The sequence below is a fragment of the Plectropomus leopardus genome, chromosome 6 (assembly GCF_008729295.1).
Source record: "Plectropomus leopardus isolate mb chromosome 6, YSFRI_Pleo_2.0, whole genome shotgun sequence".
Classification (NCBI taxonomy): domain Eukaryota; kingdom Metazoa; phylum Chordata; class Actinopteri; order Perciformes; family Serranidae; genus Plectropomus; species Plectropomus leopardus.
In genome coordinates, this window is record NC_056468.1 from 10,156,404 (window position 1) to 10,181,295 (window position 24,892).

Consider the following 24,892-nt stretch of genomic DNA (forward strand, 5'->3'; position numbering starts at 1 on the left):
ATAATCCAATCATCAATAATCCAAGTAACCAAAAATACCAAAAGATTATGATCACAATGGCAACATAAAAATGTGTTCAATTTTAGGGCTGCGACAGTTAAGGAAATTAGATTATAAAAAATGTTGGTGGCAAATTTCATTATCAGTTCAAGGCAGAAACAACTGTTAAACCAAAATTATTTATAGAATGGAAGTAATTTACATTAAATTTGAGTAAACAGCGTGTTATCCGCAAACTGTGTAAAATAAACTTCATGGCACATGTCACCTGTAACAAAAATATATGTGAGCCATGGATGAAGGGGACTCAACAGAAGGTATTTTCCTAATAATCCTAATGAATTAAACAAGTTTACAGTCATGGCATGTGTTGCGTTTTAACTTGGAAGAATTGTTCATGTCACAGCAGGTAGTTCTTGTTTAATGTCTAAGGAGCAGGACTGTGATTGTGCATGGAGGGGTATTTTATTTGTTCAGTCGCTCTTATTACATTATTGCTTTTGTTTTTTTGTGATGTTTGTATTGTCTTGTGAGCACATGCGGGGCTGGGCACCTTTTGATGCATGAAAAATAAATGACCTAACCCAACCTTCACCTTTTGTATAATAGCCAATGTTAGCTTCCTATTTACCTTAAATTGAGTAATATGTCAAACTTAGCTTAATATTGCATGACAAGAGTATTTAACCAGCTGGCTAGCGTCAGTGGTAGAGCAGAGGCGGTATAGCTAATATGAGTGTAGCAAGCAAATGAAACTACCAGGTAGAGCTAATCTTCTTGCAATTATGGCAATTTAATGTTTAAGATATTTTAAATTGTTAATTTTCAAAACTAAGGTTAGAGTGAGACTTTGTCCTGTACGTGGGGAGCGAGTCAGGACAAACTGCATTGTTGGAGCATATCTGTTATATAAATATAAAAAAATGTGTGTCTTGTCTATACTTGGCCTTTGGTTTACTGGCCTTTACATAAGCAACTATTAACTAAAACAACAGGGCATGCATTGAGTTTTATGTAAATTGTGCGCCTATGCAAACTCACTGTTCTCTTTATTTCAGAAAAACACAACTCGCCTTGAGTGGCTACTTCATGCACCCCGCAACAAGCAGCTGTTTTGACAGATATTGTCAGAAACACGAGGCCACTATCAATAATTGAAGATGATGATTTTAGAGCAATTATTAACAGGACCCATTTTACTGAGCTGATGGAGAGGAAATATCAAGAGACAATCCAGGACATGCAGATTGCTATAAAAGTCAACAACAAAACAATAGCCACAGTTTAGCCACTGGAGCCCACCTTGGCATTGCAGGCTATTTAATCAAAGATGACTGGAACTTTGTCACTGCAGGACAGACACATGACATTCAAAATTGTAGGGTGATTAGGAGACAGGAGCCAGGTTCGAAATTTCACCTGTCAAAATTATCACCATTGTGCATGCCAAACATCCCAATATTGTGGCTGCAGCAAAAATACTTGAGAAGCATGAACATGAACACCTGTAACTTATGATCCAATTCTGCATTTAAGTACCTCATAATGAAAAAGCTATTGGGGCTGCAAGATTTCTTACAGATTTTTTTTCAAAGAACAAGTTAACCTGCAACAAGCTAGAGGAGAAACAGCAACCATGGTGCCACACCTGAGCATAACTTCGTTCAGGACATTAGCACAAGGTGGAACCACACGTTCTTCGTGATAACCCATTGCTTGAGCAAAGGTGGGCTGTAACAGCAACACTGTCAAGCTAACACTAACTCCTCTGTCAAGCAGATATCTGGAACTGAAACCAGACGACTGGAGCCTGTTGAAGAGTTTTCCATGACCCTTAACGCTTTTGAGTGTACCGCTGTCTTTGTAAGTGGGGTGAAATACATATCAATTTCTGCAGTGCCTCCACTTGTGAAGAAGCTATTGAAGTTCATCCAGAGTGCTGCCCTAGAGTCAGCCTCGGTGCGGGCTTTGCTACTCATCGTTACAGAGCAGCTGCAACGGCAATGGAAGAGGGAGAATTCTGTCTCAGACACAGCACCAAACACAGTGATCCTCTCGACTGCCCTGGACCCGAGGTTCAAAACACTTATGTCTATAACAACTGACAAAGTCCTCAATGCCCAAACCACTGCCACTTCCATCATTACAACAGCTGCTGAACCTACAACTCCTGTCTCTTCACTTAACTCGCTCCTGAATTCAGAGAGCAGCAGTGAAGAAGAGCACAGAGAGTTGGACGCTGAGGATCTCAACAGCCAAGAAAGATATGAAGTCCTCATATACTTAGAGGAGGAGCCCCTTGCCAAGGAATAAAGCACATTTTAAGATTATTTTAGGGTATTTTTATGCCTTTTTTGATAGGACATCTATAGCGTGAAAGGGTGAGAGAGAGGGGATGACATGCCGAAAAGGGCCGTGCCTTGAAATCGGACCTGCAGCTACTGCAGCGAGATTAGAACCTTTTTACTTGGGACGCCCACTCTACAAGGTGAACTACTGGGTGCCCCAGATGATTTTTTTAAGAGTATTTTTCTGTCTTTTTCCCTTTATTACATAGAACAGCTTAAGCGTGAAAGGGGGAGAGACACGGGATGACATGCAGTCAAGGGCCACAGGTTAGAGTTGAACCTGCGGCCAGTGTGGCAAGAACACTGTCTGTGTATATATGGAAAGCCTGCTTTACCATGTGAGCAGGCAACCCTCCCAGAAGATACTTTTAAGAGAAAATGATAATGCAATATGAAAATCCTTGTGAAGGCATTATCCATGTGAGCTGCAGTGTGAGAAACAAGGTTAAGTAGGCCACTAACAGCACTTCATGTTTCAGCTCACAGGTGATTCCACTATTGAATGAAACATGAACCTTGCTGTTCTTTGGTAATGGTAAGAGCTCTCAGCTCCATCTGTAGATATAGCACACTTGAGTTTAAGGTTGCTCCATTGAAAATAGATTTTCAATTTGCCAAACATCTTTAGAAGATGATGTAAACACAGCTTAGACAAATTTAAGTTGAAAGGAGTGTATTTACCACGCGGGGCTGCAGAGTAGGGCATAGGAAGAGGCTGGTCTCGTGGAGTAAGGCCCCTCAGCAGGTCCGAGCGCTGGGCGGCCATGGCAGCAGCTGCAGGCCACTGGTGCATCTGCTGGGACGTGATGTAGTCATTGAGCAACGTCTGGCGGTTATCCAGGGCTGCTGTGTCAGGAAAGCCGCGGATGAGGTAGGGGTAGGGATGAGGGTACGCCGGGTTGGGCGCTAGGTGGCGAGGCAAGTAGTAGGCCGCTGTGTATGAAGAGTAAGAAACGTCTGTCAAGAACTGTCTGTCATATTATGAATCACAATTATTAGAGGATACACAGATGTTTCATTTGTTTATCTTGATTAGACGTCTTCTCTGGTCTGTGTGGCTGAGTACAGAATGTGCTTTATTGTTATTTCTATTCCTCTGCTGTCTTGCATAACTTGTCTGATTGTACAATGGCTCTCTCACTAGGGCTGCACGATTAATTAAAAAAAGCATGATTTAGATTCATACATTCCCTATGCATTCATGTCATGCTGCTTTCACGTGTTGACTTATTTGCTTCAGAACAATCCCAGTTGTTATCAAGTGTTTACCAACAGGATCCCCCCCTGACATTAACAAAACATTTTTATTTATGTTAATTACCTATTTTATGTGCAGTCATTTTATTTTTGCTCAGCGGGAGACACTTAACTGTGTTTTCCTGTTGCTTTGCTGTGTGTGTGTTTCACCAATGCAGAAAGACACGGGTCAGTGCGACTGATGGCAAAGCAACCATGATGACACACGTGATGTAAGTGAAATAAATGTTTTTGTTGAAAACAATAAAAAATCGTATGAGAGAACTGTGATCTCAATTTGTGTGGGAGAAAAATAATTGACATTTTATCAAGAATTGTGCAGCCCTAATTCTCACTGCACCGAAACAACAGTCCCAATAAAAAGCCAGGCTGAATTTTCTAATGCAGGGATAAGTAACAGTGGCCCTTTATGAGTATTATTAGAACATGGATTTTGGTGACCGCACATAACCCCAAACAAAGCTCAACCCAACTTTGAATTAGCAGAGGTCTGATGAGGTCAGAACAGTTAAAAAACACCAAAGAGGGAACATGTCATGCTAATTTTTTTTCAATGCAACTTGATTGTGGCTGTACCTGGGTCAATAGGGATGCCGCGGGGCAGCGCCGCAGGATCGAAGGCTAAGGGGTTCAGACGGTACACGTCTGTAGCCCCAAGACCCTGCAGCAGACGTTCATATGTTTGTTGATCTGGAACACCCGGCAGAGGTGATTTGGTGGCACTCATTTCCCTGGGGGTTGGTGTGGCTTTACGCTCCTGAGGCGGATTCTTACTGGAACCTGGAGACAGAACGAGAGAACAAAAGAATTTCATGTGCAGTCTTTGTAGCATGAAGGACGGACTATACTGCTCTAAAATATTTCTGCTGTCTTGACTGTGTGAGATACACCCACCATCATGCTGCCTTTGGCTCGCCTCTCTGGACAGAGGGGAGCCACGATGTGAAGGCCCAGGGTAAGGGTTTCTTAAGGCGCCTTTGTCCTCATAGCCCACTGGACTATGATGGGCCTTGCTTCCCTGCTCTGACCCCAGTGTAAGAGGAGACGAGCGGGCCATGGGGCTAGCTGTGCTGACCACGGCGCTGGGCCGGCCTTTTGGAGCCTCTTCGTAACGGCCCCTGTCACCGCGCATCTCCAGGTGGGAGGGCGGATTGTGGTAGGAACGTGGTGAGCTGGCTATGATGGAGCGGACATCATGACGCTTCCCTGAACCAGCTGCCTCCTGCTTCATGGGTGTTCCCTGAAGAAAAGCACAACAGGGAATAATCAGTTGAGTGTAGAGAACATTACATAACACATTTTTGTTTTAAAACACAACTATTGCTACGTTACCATAAAGCATCCACACTAACCTGGTGTTTTGGAAGCCCTAAAACAAAGACTGTTTTATAATTCTACCGATCCCATTTTAGTCCAGACACTCCTGTTGCATTTAAGTCTGGACAGGCTAAAACTTAGACTTTTAAAACCATGATGAAGACATCCCTGTTCACTCCACGATAGGTTCTGAAGTAACGACTTGTAAAGCCGAAACATTATAGCCAGGCCTTCATACCTTCTATGATTTCATCCTTTATGCGTTAGTTCTCTTTTTCATTGCCATGGCTTCCTCTGGTGATTGATGATGCTCCCTGTACCACGCTGATGCCGTACTTGCATTGCAACGACTCCAACGCTTTTCTCAGACACCTTGACCACCTTATACTGGCGTTACTCTCAGTAACAGTAAAACCTTGCTGTCGGTCAAAGCAAAGAAATCTGGCTTTACTTTTCGACATCTGCGTAGTATTTTCTGTAACTAAGCAATCAACTGAAGAGTAAACAAACTGCTTGGAGTTTACACCAGCACAACCATGCACAGTTTCCATGAATGGTCATACGATATGCTTTTTCACACAAGTTAGTGTGGACTGAGATTATTTCCGAGCAGTGCTAAAACGCTTGTGTTAAAGGAAATTGTTTTTATTTTAAAACACTGTTTTAAAGGTCCTACTATTACGGATTTAGTCACATATATTTAGTCTCATTCTAAGGTAACGAAAACAATGATTCTTCGTTTCAGGTATTTCTAAACTGATGAAACCATAGTTATGAATATTATATTCCATTTCTGCCGATACATCCCCCTAAAACCTTCTTACTGGACATTTAAAATGAAAAACACGTTAGTGTGGATGTGGCCTATGGATTGGGAAGCCTCTGCACGTGTTGTTAGCGTGTGTGTACCTGTGCTATGATGCCCTCCTTGCCAGGCTGTCTGAGCTCCTCCCTGGGAATGAGGTGGATGGAGCGCCCAGCCTCCTTCACCGTAGGCACCATGGCCTCTCTGCCCTTCATTGGGTCTGAAAGTGAACCTGGCCCACGGGGCGGGGAGCCCTCTCTCTTCATCTGCTTAGCCTCCCTCCTCAGGTAGCCGTCCTGAGGGTCCAGATGACGAGGTATACCTGAAATCATAGCAAAATCATGTAAATTCTATTTTTCTTAATCAAGATTGCAGCATATTAAAAAAAAAAATAAATTAAAAAAGTTTTGTAATTTAGCCAGAAAGGAACTGAGCGCTGTACAAACAGAAAGGAGAGACGTAAAGAAAGGTTCTGGTATGTTATATAAGCTCAGCTGAACTAGAAGTAGTTCTGAGAACAGCTTCATCCACCACTATCTCTGAGCAAGATGAGACAAGATGGTTATCTGACTTTACTGCTATTGATAGATAAATAAGAAAACCAACATGAATGTACTCCTGCCAGCGGGTGAGTTCTAGTAAACTGGCACAATCTGTTCTTTGAAAGGCAAAAAGAAAAAGCTATCTTTCACTGCAGCTCTGCTGAGTGAGCACTGAGAGTACAGTCTAATGCAGTGAGAGCACAATGAGCGAGTACCTTCAGGAAACACACAGAATGCAAACAGAGACGACGGACGATGTTAAGCAGCAATATCTTGCAAGCGGTTACATGCACATTCAGTTCAGAGGATTTAATCTGCCTTTCTCATTCTTATTGTGTCATTTTGATCTGCTATGCTCATAACCATCGAGAAAAAAGTCTCCCAGCAGAAGGATTTTAAAATTTATACATTTTGAAAGTGAACATAAAATCATGTGCTCGTGTTTTATATGGGGCATCATCCTACCTTGAGAAATGGAGCCGCGGCTGTGATGAGCCTCCTTGTAAGGTGTGTGGTGCGGACTGTCCCTGTCATGAGGCATGGCTCGACCAATCAGACCTGAGATGGTGGTGGTGGGGGGGGGGGAGGAGTGAAATGTAAGATTATTGTAAATGATATCATCGAAAGGGAGAGCTCAATGTGATTAAACCAGAGTGAAATGAGATTTTATCCAGCAGGTCTTTTTTGGAAGTGCGAGGGAAACTAGGTGGGGTCGTCTCTTACCTTCACAGTTGGCAGCCGACAGTGAATCCCTCATAGGCAGTCCTCTAGAGATGCCTCCCTCCATTATGTCATAAGGACGCTTAAGGCCAAGGATTTCCCCGGACTGCCCTGGACCTCGACCCTCATCTTTAGGGTTCTGAGAAGCAGGGCCTACAAATGACAGAGAGGATACTGTAGACCGCCTCAAACTTGACATAAACTTTCTGAATGGGCTCCTTTGTATTAAGGGTTGGAATGTTTGTTAATGTTGTAGCTGACGAGAAACATATAAAAGACGGAAAGGCTTTGACTTTAAGACTTTAAATTATATGCAGCTGCTGGGCAGAGATGTAATTTGTTTGGAGATCAATAACAAGGGGAAAAAAAACTACAAATTTAGATAAAAAGTGTCAGTAAACATCATTTAATGTGTGTTTTCTATTTTTTTTTAATGTGATTTTTCAGTCAAGGTTGAAACAACAGAAATATGATGGGGTATAGTGTGATTTGCCCTGCTCGCCCCGAACTGCAATAGAAGTGGCACCAAAGTCCAGCTCCAATGCAAAATTCCAGCGCTGCCACTGACGTCATGACCTTTTATAGTTTCCTTGGTAGCTGACAGAAAGTTAACAGGGACCAAAGTTGTTGCCCTTGCAACAAAATAGGAATAAAAAGATCTAAAAACAGTTAAATAGTGTCTTAGTTCAGTGATAGTACTCAGTGAGATCTAATAATTTGCATGAATGACTCAAGGTGCTGCTGCGGTTTAAATTCAGTGGAAACCATTCAAATTTGTTGGGCTTGTGCCAGATCTTACTCAAAATGAAATGAATCATTGGCCATGGCATCAAATACACTGCAGCCGAGCTGATGTACTCACGGTCGTATGTGAGAATGTGCCCACTGATGCCCTCATAGAGAATTTGGCCTTTAGACAGTGCTTCATCCCGTTCCCTCTCAGCCCGGCTGGCGCTGTCCTCTGTGATCAAACGGGTTATGGTTCCCTTGTACAGCACATCAGCTGGTGTCCCCTGTGGCGAAGAGAGGAGAAGCACCTGCACTTTATCATCTCAGTGTGCAGAAGCAGCTGTTGTTAAGGCAAACGTTATGTGACAAATTGTAGCGAGGACCTAGAAAAGAAGGCTATCAGTAGTCACTTTTCAGAATCGCCTTTACATGCCAAAGTTATATTAAATCAAGCCTCATTCTCAGCAAATATACTTAAACTTGTCCTCTCAGGCTGCACCAGGCTATGTAGCACTGCCAAGAGGATATCTATCAGCACTACCACTATCAAGAAACTTTACAGCAGATAAGATGCATTCCAAAGCCCACAGCCAGTGCTATGAAAACAGAGTTATACAGCTCTTACTTGATATGAGAATAACCCATATCTTTTCAACGGCCCCGCATAAAATCAATTAAGAAAACAACTTTTTTTTAGGGCTTTAATTTAGGACTGCATAATATATCATTCTTTTTATTGGGGGCCTTTTGGGTTCACATCAGTGTCCAATTTGTTTTATAATAACACAGTTGGAGATCATTTCCTTTTTTTAAAAAAAATTAAACAAGCAATTTGTTATATTTTAGCAGTACTAAGACCAGCCGAAAGGCAGAACTACACTTTCATATCTGTGTATTTGTAACAAGTAACATTGTAACAAGATATTCATCAATGTTATTGCATATTACATATTTTCCTCATATTGTAGCCCTATTTTTAATGAGGCACAGTGCAGGTCAAACAATTCTGATTGATTTTATTATGGCGCAGATAGTGTAAGTGACAGTATAGTCTTTGTTTTTCCTTTCAGGGTTGTTGAATTGGATAAAATTGGACCGACCGTAATATATTTTACGTTACGTATAAAATGTGTACTCCGTTTCTTGAATTGTTTGTGCTGCAGAAAAAGTGTTTGGTACAATGGTGTCAGATAAACGTGATCCAAATAAATAAATAAATAAATAAATAAATACACAAACACAGCTCTGAAATACAATAGTACTCCACGGAGAAGCGGAGGTGCAACAACAGATGACAACAGGCTTTGTTGAAACCTTGAGTCACATCACTCGTACCCAGAGTATGAGTCATATTTCTACACTGCCTGAGAGTGGCGGTGGGCGTTTGAGTAGGAGACACAGTAGTGCCTCAGATCACATTTCTTGTCTATTGGTTAGCTTTTCCAAGAAGACACCGTTGACGGTTGGAGGCCAGAATAGTAGGGCTCTGTGTAATGGGGGTTATGATTACAGGATCAGATGGCACTGACTAAAGCAGTCCTCTTTTACTCCCGAAGAAGGTGCAACATAGCCATATCTGGGTGCTAATCTAGCTGCAAGCTAAACAAACAAATGAGCCGTCCCTCTACAACGGCGCTGATTATTCTTTATCACTTTCACCTCCTCCTTACTAATCCATCACACAGGATAACAGCCTCCTCAACACCCGTTTTCTCTTGTGTGCCAGTTGGATGTGATATTACAGTGAGCATATCAATGACTGGGTTTAGCCGGAGTCTGGGGTAAATAGATAAATAAAAGAGGGAACAGACATGGTACAGTGTGTACCTGTTGCTAGGGTGACAGAGCTGTGGTTATGTCACAGCAGCAGGGAAATCCAGCAGCAGCAGCAGCAGCAGCAGCAGCACTTGCTTTCCTCATGACGTCTAAACAGATCTGCTGCTCTCTCTTTCTAGTACACAAATCGAAGCCCAGTAACACAAAGGGTGCTTGTTTGACGCCTGCAGTTTTAAACTGTACGGGCAAACGACAACATCGATTTGGGCAAAACTAGTGTTAACAGTCAGAAAAGGTGTGTGGGTAATGAAAAATGCAGAGTGTGGGTTGTCTGTGCAATAGCCACATAGGCTGTTACTATCATGAACCTTCACACAGTTTAACATGCCGTCAGTTTCAGTTCAGTATTTACATCCATCAGCATCTGTACAAAGCAAATAACATTAACCTGAATGTGTCACTGCACAACGATCTAAAAGCAAAAACTTGGCCACATATCTTATACAGAATAAATTAGCAAGTCTCCTTTACACCCGCGGGACTGCTCATTTATGGTGGTTCATTTATAAATGGACTTATTCAAATCACTTTCGGAGGTTGTTCAGAGGCTCTTCAAATAAAGGGGAAGAGAACGGTTTTGCCAGCTATCTGTCGTAATGCTCTACACACATTTGAACGCTGTCAGCAGAATATTCATAACGCACTCACATCAGCCACACCCAACACTACGATAACAAACTGCATATATGGGAGATCCTATTACAGTGAGAGTAAAAACAGTGGTAGGATATTTTAAAAAAATAGGGGCTGCATATACTCTATAGATATGAAATGTTCGGCTGGTCAAGTATCCAATAAAGTGTTGTATGTATGTTTTTTGTTATCAGCTTTTCCTATTGTTTAACATGGGTAACAAATAACATACACAAACAAATACACAACAATTAACCCCCACCACTGGCAGCAAAAGAACATTTTAAAGTAAAACAGTGAGGTCTCCCCCTCTTTGTCGCTAAAAGTGATTTTCTTTGAGTATGTCTAAAACAATCTTTATATTTTCTGAATGTTAAATTACTTGGCTCTTAAACCTATAAAAAATTGACTGACTTCTTTACTTATAATGTGGGTCTACTTTAAATCAAGTGTGCACTGTGAAGGCTTAGTTATGTGGAAAAATGTAACTATCGACATCAAATCTCGACTGTGATTGCCACGGAGAGAGAAACTTGAGTGCAACATTCCTCACTAGTGACTTCAGAAGGACCGAGGATTTACACTTTCAGTACTTGGCTGGTCTGAGCTCACCTGAGTAATGGAGCCTCCTCTGTAGGAGATTGAGGAATCTGGATGCATTCTGGTCCCTGGGATGCCCTTTGTGATACTGCCCCCCTGAACAGCTGGAATAGAACCTGTGAAGATATAATGTGAAGATAGTAAGAAAGAAAAGCAGTATAAAGGGAAGTTGAAAGTGCAGCACAATGTAAACAGTCATTGGAGATGTCAAGTGGTCAAGTATTGCCTCACAATTTGCAAAACTGGCCAACGTTTGCCTTCTTAAAAGTGTTATTTATGATTCTAATATCTGTATCTACTGTTGCAAGAGTGAAAGCGTGGCTTTATTAAGTTTTCCAAATTCATTTTTAAAATAGGAGAACTGTGCTGAGGCCCAATGTCAGTAATTATAGCTTTGAATCTTTTTGTGTTTGCATCTACTAGCTTTGCACACACAGATTTGGGCAGTTTCTCCCATTCTTCACATCCTCTCAAGCTCTGTCAGATTAGATGAGCTTCAGTGATCCAGACTCCCCACCGATTTTGGATTTGAGATTTAAGTTTAGCCTGGGCCACTTGAGTACATTCAGAGACTTGTCCTAAAGTCACTCCGGTGTGGTCCTCCCTGTGTGCCTCAGGTCACTGTCATGCTCGAGAGGTTAATCTTTTCAGCATGACAGTGCTGAGCAAAACATGTGGGAAAACTCATGATTTGACTTTGTTATTCCAGGGTGTAATGCATCTTGATTGATGGCAAAAATGTAATCGGTTTCAAATAAATCTGTGAAGCAACGAAAATGAGTGAATATTTTCAAAGACGATTTTATATTTTTTACCCTCTACACAGGACGAGGAAAAGCACTAAAGCGAAGCACCAATACCAGTTTAACCATATATGGTAACCAAATAAAAAAACAAGGAAAATTGAGCGACCCACCACGTCCAGAAGCACTATCATGAGGTGACCCCTGGGTCGAGAGGTTGTCAGCTTGAGAGGACGAGCTGCGAGGGGACAACTGCTCCTGCTTTACCACGGGGAAAGGACCTGCTGCGGAGTACATAAGAGTTTGAGAAAAGCAAGGGACAAACAGAGAGATGTAGTGTGGAATAAATGTCTGTGATGATGCATCAGACCTCATTATCAGCTTAGTGCACAGTTTTACTTACCAACTTTCCTCTGGTCAATCCAAGGCAACCCCATCTGTGTGGGGGTCATCTTCCCGTGGTCCAACCCATGAGCTGGGCTGTGCAACTGCACCGGGGTTCCCTGAGGAAACAAGTATTTGGCGATAATAGTGAAACACACTGTCATTGCTGCAGTGCAGAAATAAGATCTTCAAGATTTGCTATTTTATCTAGCAAATATCTAAAGCTTACTACTGAGATTATATTAAAAAAATAATAATAAATTTCAATTCCATGGTTTCTGTGGGCCAACTATGACTAGCATACAATACCTGTGTGATGGAGCCTCCTGGCTTGCTGGAGGAAATGAGAGGTGGAGGCTCTGGCATGGTGAGGGGCCTCACTGCTGCTAGCCTTCCACTGTCCTGTGGCAGACTCGAGAGTGATGGGTGGCCTGTTTGCTGGAACGCTGGAAGGCAGGGGAGATAATGAGACTGAAATTTGACTATTTGAGGTTTGGCAGAAGGAGGAGTGTAGGTTTTGTTCTAAGTTCCCCTGATAGAATATAAAATACACACTACAGCTGAGGCTTGTTAAAAATATAAAGACAGGACAGGACAAAGGGGAGGACTCACAGTTAAAGTGGAGCACGTGCTGGTCGTGACTGATCTTGGCCATGTCTCGAGGAGACATGGGGTAGGGGGAGAGAGCTGGTCGACCCATGTTGGAGGTCCTGAGGTCATCAGGGCCCAGTGCCTGCTTCTTAGCTTCGCCGTGCGGAGAAAAAGCCCGCGACTTTTCTGTAACAACAACACAGAGTCAGGACAAGGCACGTCACCATACCAGAAATTTAGTTGTCGATACCAACTGCAGTGAAATTCCATGATCCTCAATACCCAATTTGATACAAAGAGAAAAAAAAATCCCATGTTATTAAACATACAGGCTTTTATGAAAAAAGAACATTTTAATTCAATTACCAGCCACAACAACATCATGGAGGCTGGTATTGTTTTCACCTCGTGAGTCTGTGCGTGTCATCATTTTAAAATGTGGTCCATGTCTATTTTTAGACAGATTTTATCAACATGATAACTTTAAAACCGTGCAAGGTGCAGTCAAGAAACTTTACAGGCGTGTGTTCAGAGATGGGTGTGGTCTGAGCAAGAGAGCCACTTCCCAACCCACTTGAGCCCCCAGTCGCTTTAAGTCATGGATCACTGTATCTCAGCTGGAGTGATTCCACTGCGAGATGTTCTTTAATTTAATCTTTAATTTAAATTAGTTTAATTTAAACTATATTATGATGATCAGCCTTGAACACACAGAGCTGGTCTATGTGGGTCCATGAAATTTTGTGGGCTAATTATATTAACAGCATATTAACATATTTCTCCTCCATTGTTGTTGCTCGTGAGCGCTTGTACATTTAAGATGTGAAGGCTGGCGTTCGCCAAACATGCAGCACACAGCCCAGCATAAATGCTCAGCAACTCGTCTCAATGCTGGCATTTGTAGTAAAGTGTCAATAGGCAGCACTACTATTATAAAGAATTTAAAAATTTGCTGGCCTCAAAAAAGCTGCACTCCATCTTCCACGATACAGCTGTTAAGAATATAAAGACAGGACAGGACCGGCAAGCTGGTAGGCATTCTTCCTTTCTAACAGCAGACTAGAACACTTGCAGGAGTATATGCTGCCGTGTCCGGTCTGAAAGAATTGCATCCTCTGAACCTATGGTACTGGAGAAAAACGCGTACTGTCACGTTTCCAGAACTTTGGCATCTGCTTGGTACCAAAGTATTGCTCCTCATGGCATCACTAGTCAGGACTAAAGCAAAGCACTCATCTAGACCTCCACTAATCCAAGTGTCTGTCCTTCAGCCGCAGCCCACTGTTGTCACCAACATCAACACAAACACCATTGTTATCTATGAGCACATAGAAACCCTCACGCCACTTCCCAGCCAGGCTGATATTTCCACAGAATTAATATGCCAACATACTGAACAAGCCACTGCTAATATTTATTGTACAGTACACACAGTAAAATCCAGCAGAGGAAGGTGATCACCCTGCAGTGTAATTAAGGTGTAATTAAAAAGGGAATGGTGTGGCAAGGGGTGAACCTACTTAATCCCTGCAGGAGAGTCAGTAACCACCTCTCGTTGCCTTCCAGCTCTGAAGGGACACAAACACACCACAGGTCATCGCATCCTCACACAAAAGCATGCACTTAATACATTTACACTTTACTTCTAATACCACAAGGTGGGACTTTTGTATTCGCCACCAGCCAAATGTTAGTAAATGGTAGCAACATGTAAATAATGTCTACACCTGCCTCTGTCTCAGGCTGTGTGTACAAAGAGATTTTTAAGCCTTTTTCTTTACAAAAAAATGCACGAAAAAGTGGTTTCTGTACTTTGGAGTTCACAGCTGCTGTGCCCAGTTGGTTATGAAAGACCTGTCTTTGTCTGGACGGATGCTAAAAGTCTTACACTGCTCTCACAGATTCACATTCCACGAGCTCACAGTAAGTGCACTGAACTAGACTATATTCCCTTCTGGGTCAATAGCAATACCAGATCATTTATCAGTTCCCTTCTCCACGAGTGTCCCAGAAACACTTGAATGCCCTAAACACTAGAGAACACAGACTCAAGGTTAGAGCACGCAGCAAGGACCAACTAAGTAAAACTAGATCAAATGCTACTAAAACCGCATAATGTACAGCACTTTCATTAACCTCTATTTTCTTTCATGATCCCTCACATACAGTGCTAATCTTGTTTTCCATGTATCCTTCATTTTAAAATTGACAACTTTAGCAAAGCACCATGTTGTACATAATGCAAATACATACAGCCTGCTGAAGAGTAATACTAGGAATGATACAGAAAGAAAATGGCATGGGATAAAGAAAAATGCTGGAAATTGTGAGAGAGGTTCCTACATTTTTAACTTTAGCAGCCTTACCAAACATCTAAATTAACTCCATTTGCTATCTGACTAGATGTATTCATGTGACTGATGACTTAAGGCATTTATCAGATACTTGAGTGAATAAGCACCAAAAGATAGCTTTCTTTTTGTTGTGATGCAAGTGTGCGTACCATCTTTGTCGCTAGTGGAGGGGCTGCGCGGGCGAATTCGTGGACTGCTGCTGTGAAGAGCCTCCCTGTCTCGGTCTGCCTGTGAGGTGTAAGGCTGCTGTTTGCCTGGTTGCCCTGAAAGTGGCTGCTGCTGCTGCTGCTGCATTTTGACCTCCTGAGACGACTCCCCATGAGCCATGGTGATCTGCTGCTGGTACAGTGCCAGGGCATGGGGGGGCAGCACTGCCTTGCCACCAACACTCCTCTGACCAGCCTGCATGGAGGCTTCTGGCATCTTCATACAGGATGAGGGGAAAAGACAAGGGGGAAAAAAAAAGGTTACAATCCTACCGCACGCATAACACAAGCCCGCACCTACCTGGCATTTGACATATGGTTAGCCACATACAGTATCTGATAAACATGATAGCAAATAAGCATCTCTTATTTCTTGGCAAGCTAAAGTTCCCCGAATGCATGGGATCTAATTTCTTCTTCACAAAGCAATCTCTACCATCATCGTCCATCTGGCTGGCTTATTTTATACGAATATGACTTAACAATTCCACCTGTTATACTATTATCTCTGTAAGCAGAGAGACACAGATAGTGTTGATACCACTGCAACAGATGTGTGCGACTTGAGCAAATCAGTTTTCTGTTACAAAACACTACCTGGGTCAAAGACACTTGCCAAAGCTGGAAAAGCTGAGATGCTCTTCACCTAACTGCTGTGTGATGTGTGAGGGGGGAAAATGAAAAATACACACACAAAGTTAAACCAGTGACTCACAATAGGTGGTATAGCAGCAGCCCTCTGTTTGAGCTGTTTCAGGTCCATGGGCTTCTGCAGCGGGGAGGATATGACCCCGTCGTGAGTGTAGTTCAGTAGACTTGGCCGTGGAGACGTCATTCTACACATACAAACAGACAGAAATAAGTTAGTGGCTTCTCTTATTCTCTTACTAGCTTTGCCTGCTTGAGCGCAAACACGAATAAAAAAAAACATCAAAAGAGGGCAAAGGTTCTGATTGTGTTACCATCCCACATGCCTGCCTACCCATTCCTACAGGAGACACTGGCACAATCACTAATCCTCCCACACTATATGAGGTATTTAAAGGGTAACTTCAGTATTTTTCAACCTGGACCCTATTTTCTGACATTTTTGCATCAAAGTGACAAATGGGAACAACATTTTTTTAAATTGGTCCAGTATTGAAAGACACTACTGCAGTTGGCAGGTGTGATGCCTGCTGCAAATGTAACCACTTTGGGAAATTATGCACCATCAATTAACAACCACTAAAACTGTTTGTTTTTGCCACTGAAAGGATGAAATTGTTATTTTTAATGTGTAACACGCTTATGGGAAGGAACCTTCAGAGATAGACTCTATTGTTAAAGAGTAAGACCCTCTTGTTTGACAGAAATAGCCCCAAAATCACTATGGCTAAACCCACCAAACTCTATTTAAATAAACTCTAAATTAATCAACATTAAAAAAAAAAGATTTCATTTCATAAAGCGGACATAAACCAAATAAGACTTAAAAAAAAGTCATCTTGGTTCATCTCTCCACTGTTGCAAAAGTTACCAAATCTGAATGGTTAAAATAACCCATACTTCACTAAATAAGATGTGAAAATATGATGGCTCTGTACACTAAAATTACTGTTAATTTAAATGCAGTCTGGTTGGTCTGGTGATAGAGTTTTCTGGGCTGTTTCTGAGTTAGACAGAAGGGATCTTACTTTTCAACAACAGGTCTATTCTTGAAGGAGCCTTTCCATGAAGTTCTCAGAACAATCTGAGCCTGTCAGTGGCAAACATTAGCACTTTCATGGATGTAAATCGATGATGCACAAATGCCTGAAGTGGTCACATTGAAGCCTGTTTCATGACAGCCAACTGCAGCACTCTCGCTCAATACTGGAACAGTTAGTCACTTAAATACAAGATTATGGGGAAAAAGGGTTCAGATTGAAAAACACCAAAGTTACCCTTTAAGAATTAAAATTATGGCGAACAGTAGGACTGTGTTTGTGTGTGTATGTATTTATTTGTGGGATATACGTAGGACGTGTGTTGAAAGAGCCTGAGACTGTGGAAACGAATTGCAAGTAAAAATCCATATCCATGTCTCGCACATCTGTCGTAAGCACACAATATACTCTGAATCACAGACAGACACACACTTTGATGCACGACAACACAAAAGTGTGTACACACATGCACGCACCCACTCACACACACACTCACTCACTCACTCACTCCCTTTGTTTGCTTTGGCAGAGAGGGCAGCTTTTCCCCCGGCTCTGCCAGTACATGCAGTCTGCTGTCATGGAAAAAATTGAACAAATACCGTGCAAACAAGACTAATCACTCCTCCCACGCACTTTGACACCCATTTCTTGTGGCCTCATTCACAGACACACACATACACATATATATATGGTAAATATATATTCTCATTCATACAAAGTACAAATAAAATCTCTGGTTGATAGCGCAACCAGTGGTGTACACACAAGTGGCTTGCCAAATATGGCTTCCCTGCTGTACAGTGTAGCTAGGCAACTAATAACACTTCAAAACCCTTGCTGCTTTATTTTCTGATGTCTGCTGTGGTAGACCAGAAAAGTAGGACACCTGGCAAACCACTGTTCAAAAACCAGAAGCCCTTTGACACTAATGGTCTCAAGCAGGCCTGATGATGTCATTGATGAAACAAAACAGAAAAGAGATAGTGTAGTTAAGATGGGAAATTCAGGTTTAAAAAAAAGATTTGAGAAAAAAAACTAAGCTCTTGCCTGTTCTTGTCTGTGTTGTCTGTCTCTTCCACTTCATCAGCGCTGCAAGTGGCACTGGAGTCACTGTCCCCATGGGACCCCGTTTTGGGCCCGTGGTCCTTCTTGGAGCTCTTTGTGGAGCTTTTGACCTCCTCCGTCTCTGCTGTTGGAGGTTTTTTATCTGTGGCATCGCTGAGTGGTGTTGGCTGCTCTTTATTGGGCTCCCCTGTCTCAGTCTTTATCTCCTGCTTTATGGCTGAATCTGCATCTTCCTTGACTGCAGGTTTCTCATCCCCAGCCTGGCCCATGTCTGACCCGGCCGCATCCTTGTCCCCGGCGGTCGAGCTGGCCTTTGACCTGCCCGAGCTCTCCTCCTTAGCCTTGCTGTCCTCTGATGAGTGTGGCGATGGCAGACTCTCTGTGTCAGAGCTGTTGTTGGCTCCACCTGGCAGGCACAGAGGACAAAGGGAAACGCAAATCAGAGGACAAGACTGGGTTTTTACTGTAAATCATGTTATATCTCCTTGTCCTTTTTTCTTTCATCTTTCCCCCATCTCTCCCTGCTAAACCAGATTCTTCACAGTGCCAGTCTTCTACCTAATCATGTTTCACTGTACAATGAGGAGGTACACAAAACCAATTGGGATGATGGACGAAATCCCCCCAGGGTTCAGCACTCTATTGTGGTAAAGCAGTCTACACAGTATATTAAACTACAGCAGGATCTTCAGGATGCTTTTATGTTGGTCATTGCAGAGCATGATTCTTTAAGCTAACAAGGAGCTACTCAGAGTTTCACTGTTACATGACATTGTTTACACTCACTGGCCGTTTTAACACGTATACTTGTACAATCTAATGCAATCAAATACAGCAGTTCAGCTATGAACTCTGCCACTACAAAAGATAATAATGTGCAGTTACGACTGACTGTCAGAGAGCTATTAATTCAACTACATGTGTATTTTTGAGGCTGTAGTTTGCAGTGGTGTTGAACTCAACTGCATTATATTTCAGGTGTCTTTTATGTTTTACCCAACCCATTTACAAGCATGAGCAATTAAAAACATTAGAAACCCTCCATGTAATGCTGAACAGCTACAATCTTTTGACATAACAGCCAAGTCCATATGTTTCATTATCATAAAAGATTTTAAAAGAACTGGTGGTGGACCTGTTGTACTGGACTGCATTACAGTGTTTCCCATGCATCCATTTATGTGTGGCAGCCCACCACAATTTCAACATTTGCCACCACTTATTGATTATATTTTTGGAGCTGGATTTTTGGAGCTCAAAAAGTTTGGTTTCACTCCCTCTGCAGTAGCTCCTCCTCTCATCCATTGATCTGTTCAGCAATGACAGGATCAACAGGTCAATACACCCCATGATTTAAACTCCTCAAACTGCTGCTGAGGGGGGGAAAAAAAAAAAAAAAAAAAAAACTCACGGCGAGTTCCGCCTGTGCTTCGTTCACAGACCCGCAAAAGAATCTATTTCTGTGAGAAACACTGCATTAAGTTGTACAGGTGAACCTCATAAAGTATCCAAGGATTGTACATAATAACATAACATAGCCTGTAAAGGCATCCATTTTGCTATACTCTGTACATTTGGCATTTTTAATCATCTTCTGTAACCAAACGCAAATGCAGAACTATAGTAAAATGTTACTACTGTTAACTGCTATATACCAATAATAAGTCTGAACAAAAATAATCCAAATTTTATTCCAATTGCATTATGCAAATGGAGGTAAAAAAAAATAAAACCTTCACATTATACAGCATTTTGGCAATTAGCATGTAGCTTTTGGGAGCGGTGTACCTTCTCCATCTTCAGGGGCCTCCTCTTCATTGCCACTGGCTCCTGAACCTTCCATCTCCTCCTCCTCTGCTGTATATGGGGCACTGGCCTCTTCATTCTGCAGGGCTTTGCCCCTGCGACGGGCTTTTCGCTCCTTCTCCTGGTTCAAAATAAACACCCACTAAATAAAAACAGTCCAGGGAACAAAACTCTATTGATCCAAAAGGAAACCAGAAACAATTTTATAACTTGGTTGTGCACAAACAGCTTTATTAACTTTACTTTGTCAGCATCACGTGGAGCAAATATGAGTCATAAAACCTGTCTGTGTGCTTACCGATTTCATTTTATGCTGCTGCAGAATCTCATCCAGTTTCTGCCTCTTCTTGTAGTTAAAGTAGAAGTTCTTGCACTGAGACACGGTTTTCGATCCCACCATCTTGGCGATGGCGGACCAATTCCTACCATACTGGAGAAGGCCTGGGATAAACAGATGGACAGGCAGAGGGATTAGGACGAGACAGGAACAAAGAGAGCCAGACACTGTTTGACCTGTGGCCTTGCACAATTACATCTCGCTTCCATATCAAATGATATCCTCTATGCAGCTGTAAAAAATTTTTAAAAAATTTTAAAAAAAGATGTAAGATGTGCAAAGTGCACTTGTTGTAAAGACGGTTAAATTTGTTAGTTATTTTGGTTTATGTGCATCAATCGATATCTCCAACCACAACCTCTTCAAGTGCACAGCGTGGGAGTCTCTGTGGTAAGTCAATAGCCATAAACATCTGTCTCTATACAGCTGTCAAAACCCATAGCACAGTCTGGGAGTTTGGTTCACAATGCAACGCAGTCCTGCTCTCCAAGCAGCAGCGTGGCTTAATGCCATATGCTTCCTAAGTAGAGAGAGAGAGGTACAGAAACAGAGAGAGGGGAGGTGGGGGCTGAATCTTCAGTCACACCAATGACATCACCAACTCTCCCAACTGGGGTCACTTTGTGTCATATTCTGACTGACTTTGATGTGACCCAGTTCCAAGAAACCCTGGTCCTCTACTCAGTCAACCACATGATTGTGTCTTACACAAGAGTCTACAGGCACCCGCTGGGCAAGAGCTGTGATAGATCAACCTGTCATGAAACAACACACACACACATACACAACGGTTTGTGCTAAAAGAAGAGATGTAGGGAGCATTCGGTGGGCAAGTGCAAGTGAAAGACAGCTAGCGTAGAATTTGCTCCGGTGTCTCCCCCCCCAGAGTCTGCTGTTATCTAAAGGCAGCTCATTAACAGTGTATGTTGTAAGAGGCTTAGCTTACACCACCCACTTGTTTCCTGTGCCAGCCTGACAGGTCCTGGCAACAGGACAGCCTCTCTAAAGGGTTGTGGGGAGGAGTGGAGGGGGGGTGTTATTAACAGGCACAGAGCCAACACCTCCTGGTATAACCTTGGACATGGGTTCAGAGGTCTCTGCATCTCATCGCTTAATGGAGGCAGTGGGACAACAAGCACACGTCCAAGCCAAAGGAGAGGAAAGGACAGCTGTTTACAGCCCTGTCATTTCAACCCTCATATTAATCAGAAAGACTGATAGAAATGCTTTATTGAATAATGCTGTTGATAAGTGATAGCTGGTTTATCAGTTGTTTACAAGTTTAACTTCCCATGTATTATTCAAAAGACTATTTATTTATGTGTGCTCATAGCCAAGATAAGAATATGCATATAAAAAAGTCACTGAAAATATAAAGAAGTATTCAGAAAAGTTACTTATCTGCTAATATTAAAAACATTTGCTAAAGGGGCTGGAAAAGCAGTGCATCGTCTAGCAGATGTAAGAAGACGTGCTATATTCACCGAGAATTTATTAATGGCAGTATAAAAAGAACTACCACAACAAGCAAAGGTGATCTTCAAGTCTGAGCTGCTGGTGTCTAAAAGCTGCTGCGCACCTACAACCTGTCAAGTGTTAAAGTGGAAGAGGTTTTTCAGCTGAAATATTCATCGCTGCCACTAAAAGGCATCGCTGGCAGAGCTTCTCCAAGAAAGAAAAGAATACCAGCGGCCGGCCTTACTCGCTCCAAGAGGACTGAGACACATGACCGACACCTATTAACCTTTTACAGCCGTCTCCCGAGAGAGGAGGAGGGGGCAGACAGCCCCACGAGTCAGACACCCTCCAGAGTGCACACAAACATGCACGTGCTCAGACAAACAAAGACTCAAACAGTGGCATAATTTCACACACACACATTCAAGCAAGTAAGAAAAGCACTCTGCACTTGCTGAACCTGAAGCAATAACAATGCTATTCATTAACTGAGAGTCAAAGGTCACTTTGTTACGACCTCCTTGTTATGACCTTATCCCATCATAGGCAAGCACACCAAGCACAATCCTAAGTAGCTCTGGTTTACTCAGGGCCTTAGCTGTTGAAGCAACACACATGGAACAAACATCCAATCAGCAGCAGCGATACTGAAGCAGGTGGCAGCCTCACAGCCAATCAGGACACTGTATTCCCATTAGCTCCTCCCAGAGAAAGTCCAATCAACACCTGGTGCAGCCAGAAAGTGGTTGTTCCTGTCTGTCACATGCCTGTCACTCCAGCCGCCGTCTCGTGGCCCTGCGGTGGATAACAGTATCAGACGGTCTGATCTCCAGAGGGCCAGCCGGGAAGCTCTTCAGGGCTGGGCCTTCCGATCCAGAGCAGACGAGATGAAAACAGCTCAGACTTGGCGCTCTTCCTGCCAGCTGGCTTGATACTTGAGCCGGTGTCAGGTTGACATGCTCCAAAACAGCACATGCTCCTGGCCTCTCCCCTCCTTCTTCTTCCCTCTCACTCTGTCCTCCCTGTGCTTCGGTGAGTTGCTGGTCTGTTCTTCTCTGCCGCGTCTCTCCCCAATGGCGGTCGTCTGGGAAGACTTCCACAGGAAAGTGGGACTGTGGGGCGGTGCTATGTGCTCAGCCTCTCTCTCCCCTCATCTGATCTCTCCTCTATCTCTCTTTTTTTCTCTTCCCTCCCTCTCTCCGTCGGTCCGTCCCTCCCCCTACCTCAGTCTGCCAGCAGGCACCGCGGCACGCACGCACTCACACACACACACACACACACACACTCTCCGCAAACGCATGAGTGAGTACATACTCGCTCGAACCCTCTCTCTCTCTCTCTCTGTCTCTCTTGTTAATACTCTAGCACACAGACGCAAACACACACTCAGGCAGTCCAAGAGTAAACAGAGAGCAGAGAGAGAGCAGCCTGGAGAGAGAGGAAAGATATAGAGAGAGAGCAGAGCCACTGAGCCAAAGAGACAATAGAGAAAGGGAAAAGATACAGAAGTAGAGAGTAAGCAAAGAAAGAAGAGGGGAAGGGAAGGGAGGGAGGGAGGGAGGGAGTTGATGTTGATACCATGAGAAAGCATAAAGGCTTTCACATTTTTCCTGACTGACCTGCTTTTCATCTTGAATGTGACCTCTCTGCAGTCTATAACAACACAGAGTGAGGGGAGAGACAAAGTGAGTGGGGGAAAGAGGCTCTTGCCAAATCTTCCGCGGCTCTTGCCAATCTGGGCCGGTGCCATCTCCCATCCGAGAGAGACGGACAGAACAAGAGACAGAGATAGAGCAACAGTGGAGGAGAAAGACGGGAAAAAAATAATATGCCATTCTCTACCTGCTGCTCCTTTAAATGGGTTCTTCCAGCAAGCAGAGCAGGGGCCATTATCCAGCTGCCTGCCTGCCTGCACCCAAGCAAAGCCTGCCAGATTAGTGCACTTATATAAACGCCAGCCAAGAAGGGTGCACATGCAAACACACACACACACACACAGCTTGGACTGGGTGCACACAGACACAACCTTTGCTACACATATCTTGCACACACACAGGCAGGCAGAGCTGGTGGGTTTAAGAGAGAGGCATTACAAAGACTGGCCTTCCCTTCTATGAGGTACCAGTCTTTATGAGCAGTGAAGGCAAGAGGGATCCATCTCCGAGTGTGGCCATGCCATCCTCGAAGGCAGCGCTGGCTGGTGCTGCCATGCTGGAATGCCGATGCCCTGCCAGGCAGTATAAATGCCATTATTCAGATCTGTTTAGCTCAAGGGGATAAACACATTAGCATCAGGACACCTAAGCCTCTGTAAAACATATACATGTCAAGCACCTGCAGGGGAGAGCACCTTGACAAGCTTATTGAATACTATGAGGAAATGGGGGGCTGGGGGGGGGGGGGTCTTGGAGAGTTCTCAGAAGGGGAATCCCTTTTGGCAGATGTGGGGGTGGTTGTTAGAACTGATGAAAAACGGCAAGAGCAGCTCCTCCTCTTCGGCCCTCAGGACTGTAGCTGGGGCTCTGTGGTTGTGGTTACATAAGCTCTTCATAGAAGCCCTGCTCCCACCAAGCTGCCAGGCTAATCCCCTGGGATGGAGAGCCCCACTAATCCCACTGCAGGAGAATGGAACTGAAGACATTAACCAGGATTACTACACAGGACCGTGTTCAAGCCAGGCCAGCGCCAGTTATCGCAAAATAACCCCTTAATACACAAACCAGCACACATACACAAACCCCAAATTGCAAGGAGACACCACACACAGACACACAGCGTGAGGCAGATGCGATAAAGGACGGCCAAGTGTGGTTTCAATATCACAGTCAAGCTGCTGATAGCTGCTTGCAAGAGGCATCTACTGCTGATTACAAGGAAGAACAGGTTAACTTAGGCAGAAGCAGAACTGAGAGTCACACAAAGCAAGATGACACATCATCTACAATTGGCCACAAAGCAGCCACTTCGCAATGAAATTGTGTTGACTCAAGTGCAGAAAGCAGGACTTGACATTACAACGATGGTACTTAGCCACGTAAGACCAAGATTTTAAAAATCATCTGTCAAAAGATGCATCTGAGGCTGCCTATTGGCAATGTTATATATTTATAAACATTAACATTACTGCCTGCAACACCCATCACCTTTTCTCGGAACATATAAATCTGTCTTTTTTTTTAAATACCCAAACAGATAAGAACCAGTTTGGACCATCAATCTGGTGTAACAGATCAGTGGGGAATTCCTGTGCAAAGAGCAGTACACATTAGAAACCACTGCTGAGGTGAGGAGCTCATTATATCAGTAACTGAGACTCGCAGACTGCAACGTAACAAACACTGTCTGAGTACTCTCACAGACTGCCGGTGCTCGGAAAATGGGCAGAATGTCAGCGACCTCTGTGAATCAGCCATAGGCTTCTGGGTAATCTTCAGTCAGAGACAATAAACAGGTTGAGTTAATGACTGCTGCAT

General features: G+C 43.3%; 1 protein-coding gene across 5 annotated transcripts in view; it reads right to left on the bottom strand.

Moving 5' to 3' along the window:
* Positions 1-24,892, bottom strand: part of ncor2 (nuclear receptor corepressor 2) — a 105,064-nt gene that overhangs the window by 14,245 nt on the left and 65,927 nt on the right. For 2 of the 5 annotated variants that reach the window (XM_042488088.1, XM_042488083.1), the window contains exons 18-35: positions 19,923-20,065; positions 19,607-19,745; positions 17,801-18,224; positions 15,781-15,901; positions 15,009-15,282; positions 14,026-14,073; positions 12,527-12,691; positions 12,224-12,360; positions 11,934-12,033; positions 11,704-11,814; positions 10,800-10,903; positions 7,852-8,002; positions 6,993-7,142; positions 6,735-6,827; positions 5,832-6,049; positions 4,500-4,845; positions 4,182-4,385; positions 3,030-3,281 (exon numbers count right to left, since the gene is read on the bottom strand). In XM_042488088.1, coding sequence (XP_042344022.1) covers positions 3,030-3,281; positions 4,182-4,385; positions 4,500-4,845; positions 5,832-6,049; positions 6,735-6,827; positions 6,993-7,142; positions 7,852-8,002; positions 10,800-10,903; positions 11,704-11,814; positions 11,934-12,033; positions 12,224-12,360; positions 12,527-12,691; positions 14,026-14,073; positions 15,009-15,282; positions 15,781-15,901; positions 17,801-18,224; positions 19,607-19,745; positions 19,923-20,065 — 3,180 coding nt within the window. The remainder of the gene's footprint in view (positions 1-3,029; positions 3,282-4,181; positions 4,386-4,499; positions 4,846-5,831; positions 6,050-6,734; positions 6,828-6,992; positions 7,143-7,851; positions 8,003-10,799; positions 10,904-11,703; positions 11,815-11,933; positions 12,034-12,223; positions 12,361-12,526; positions 12,692-14,025; positions 14,074-15,008; positions 15,283-15,780; positions 15,902-17,800; positions 18,225-19,606; positions 19,746-19,922; positions 20,066-24,892) is intronic. The other 3 variants (XM_042488086.1, XM_042488084.1, XM_042488087.1) reach the window with 3 other exon arrangements.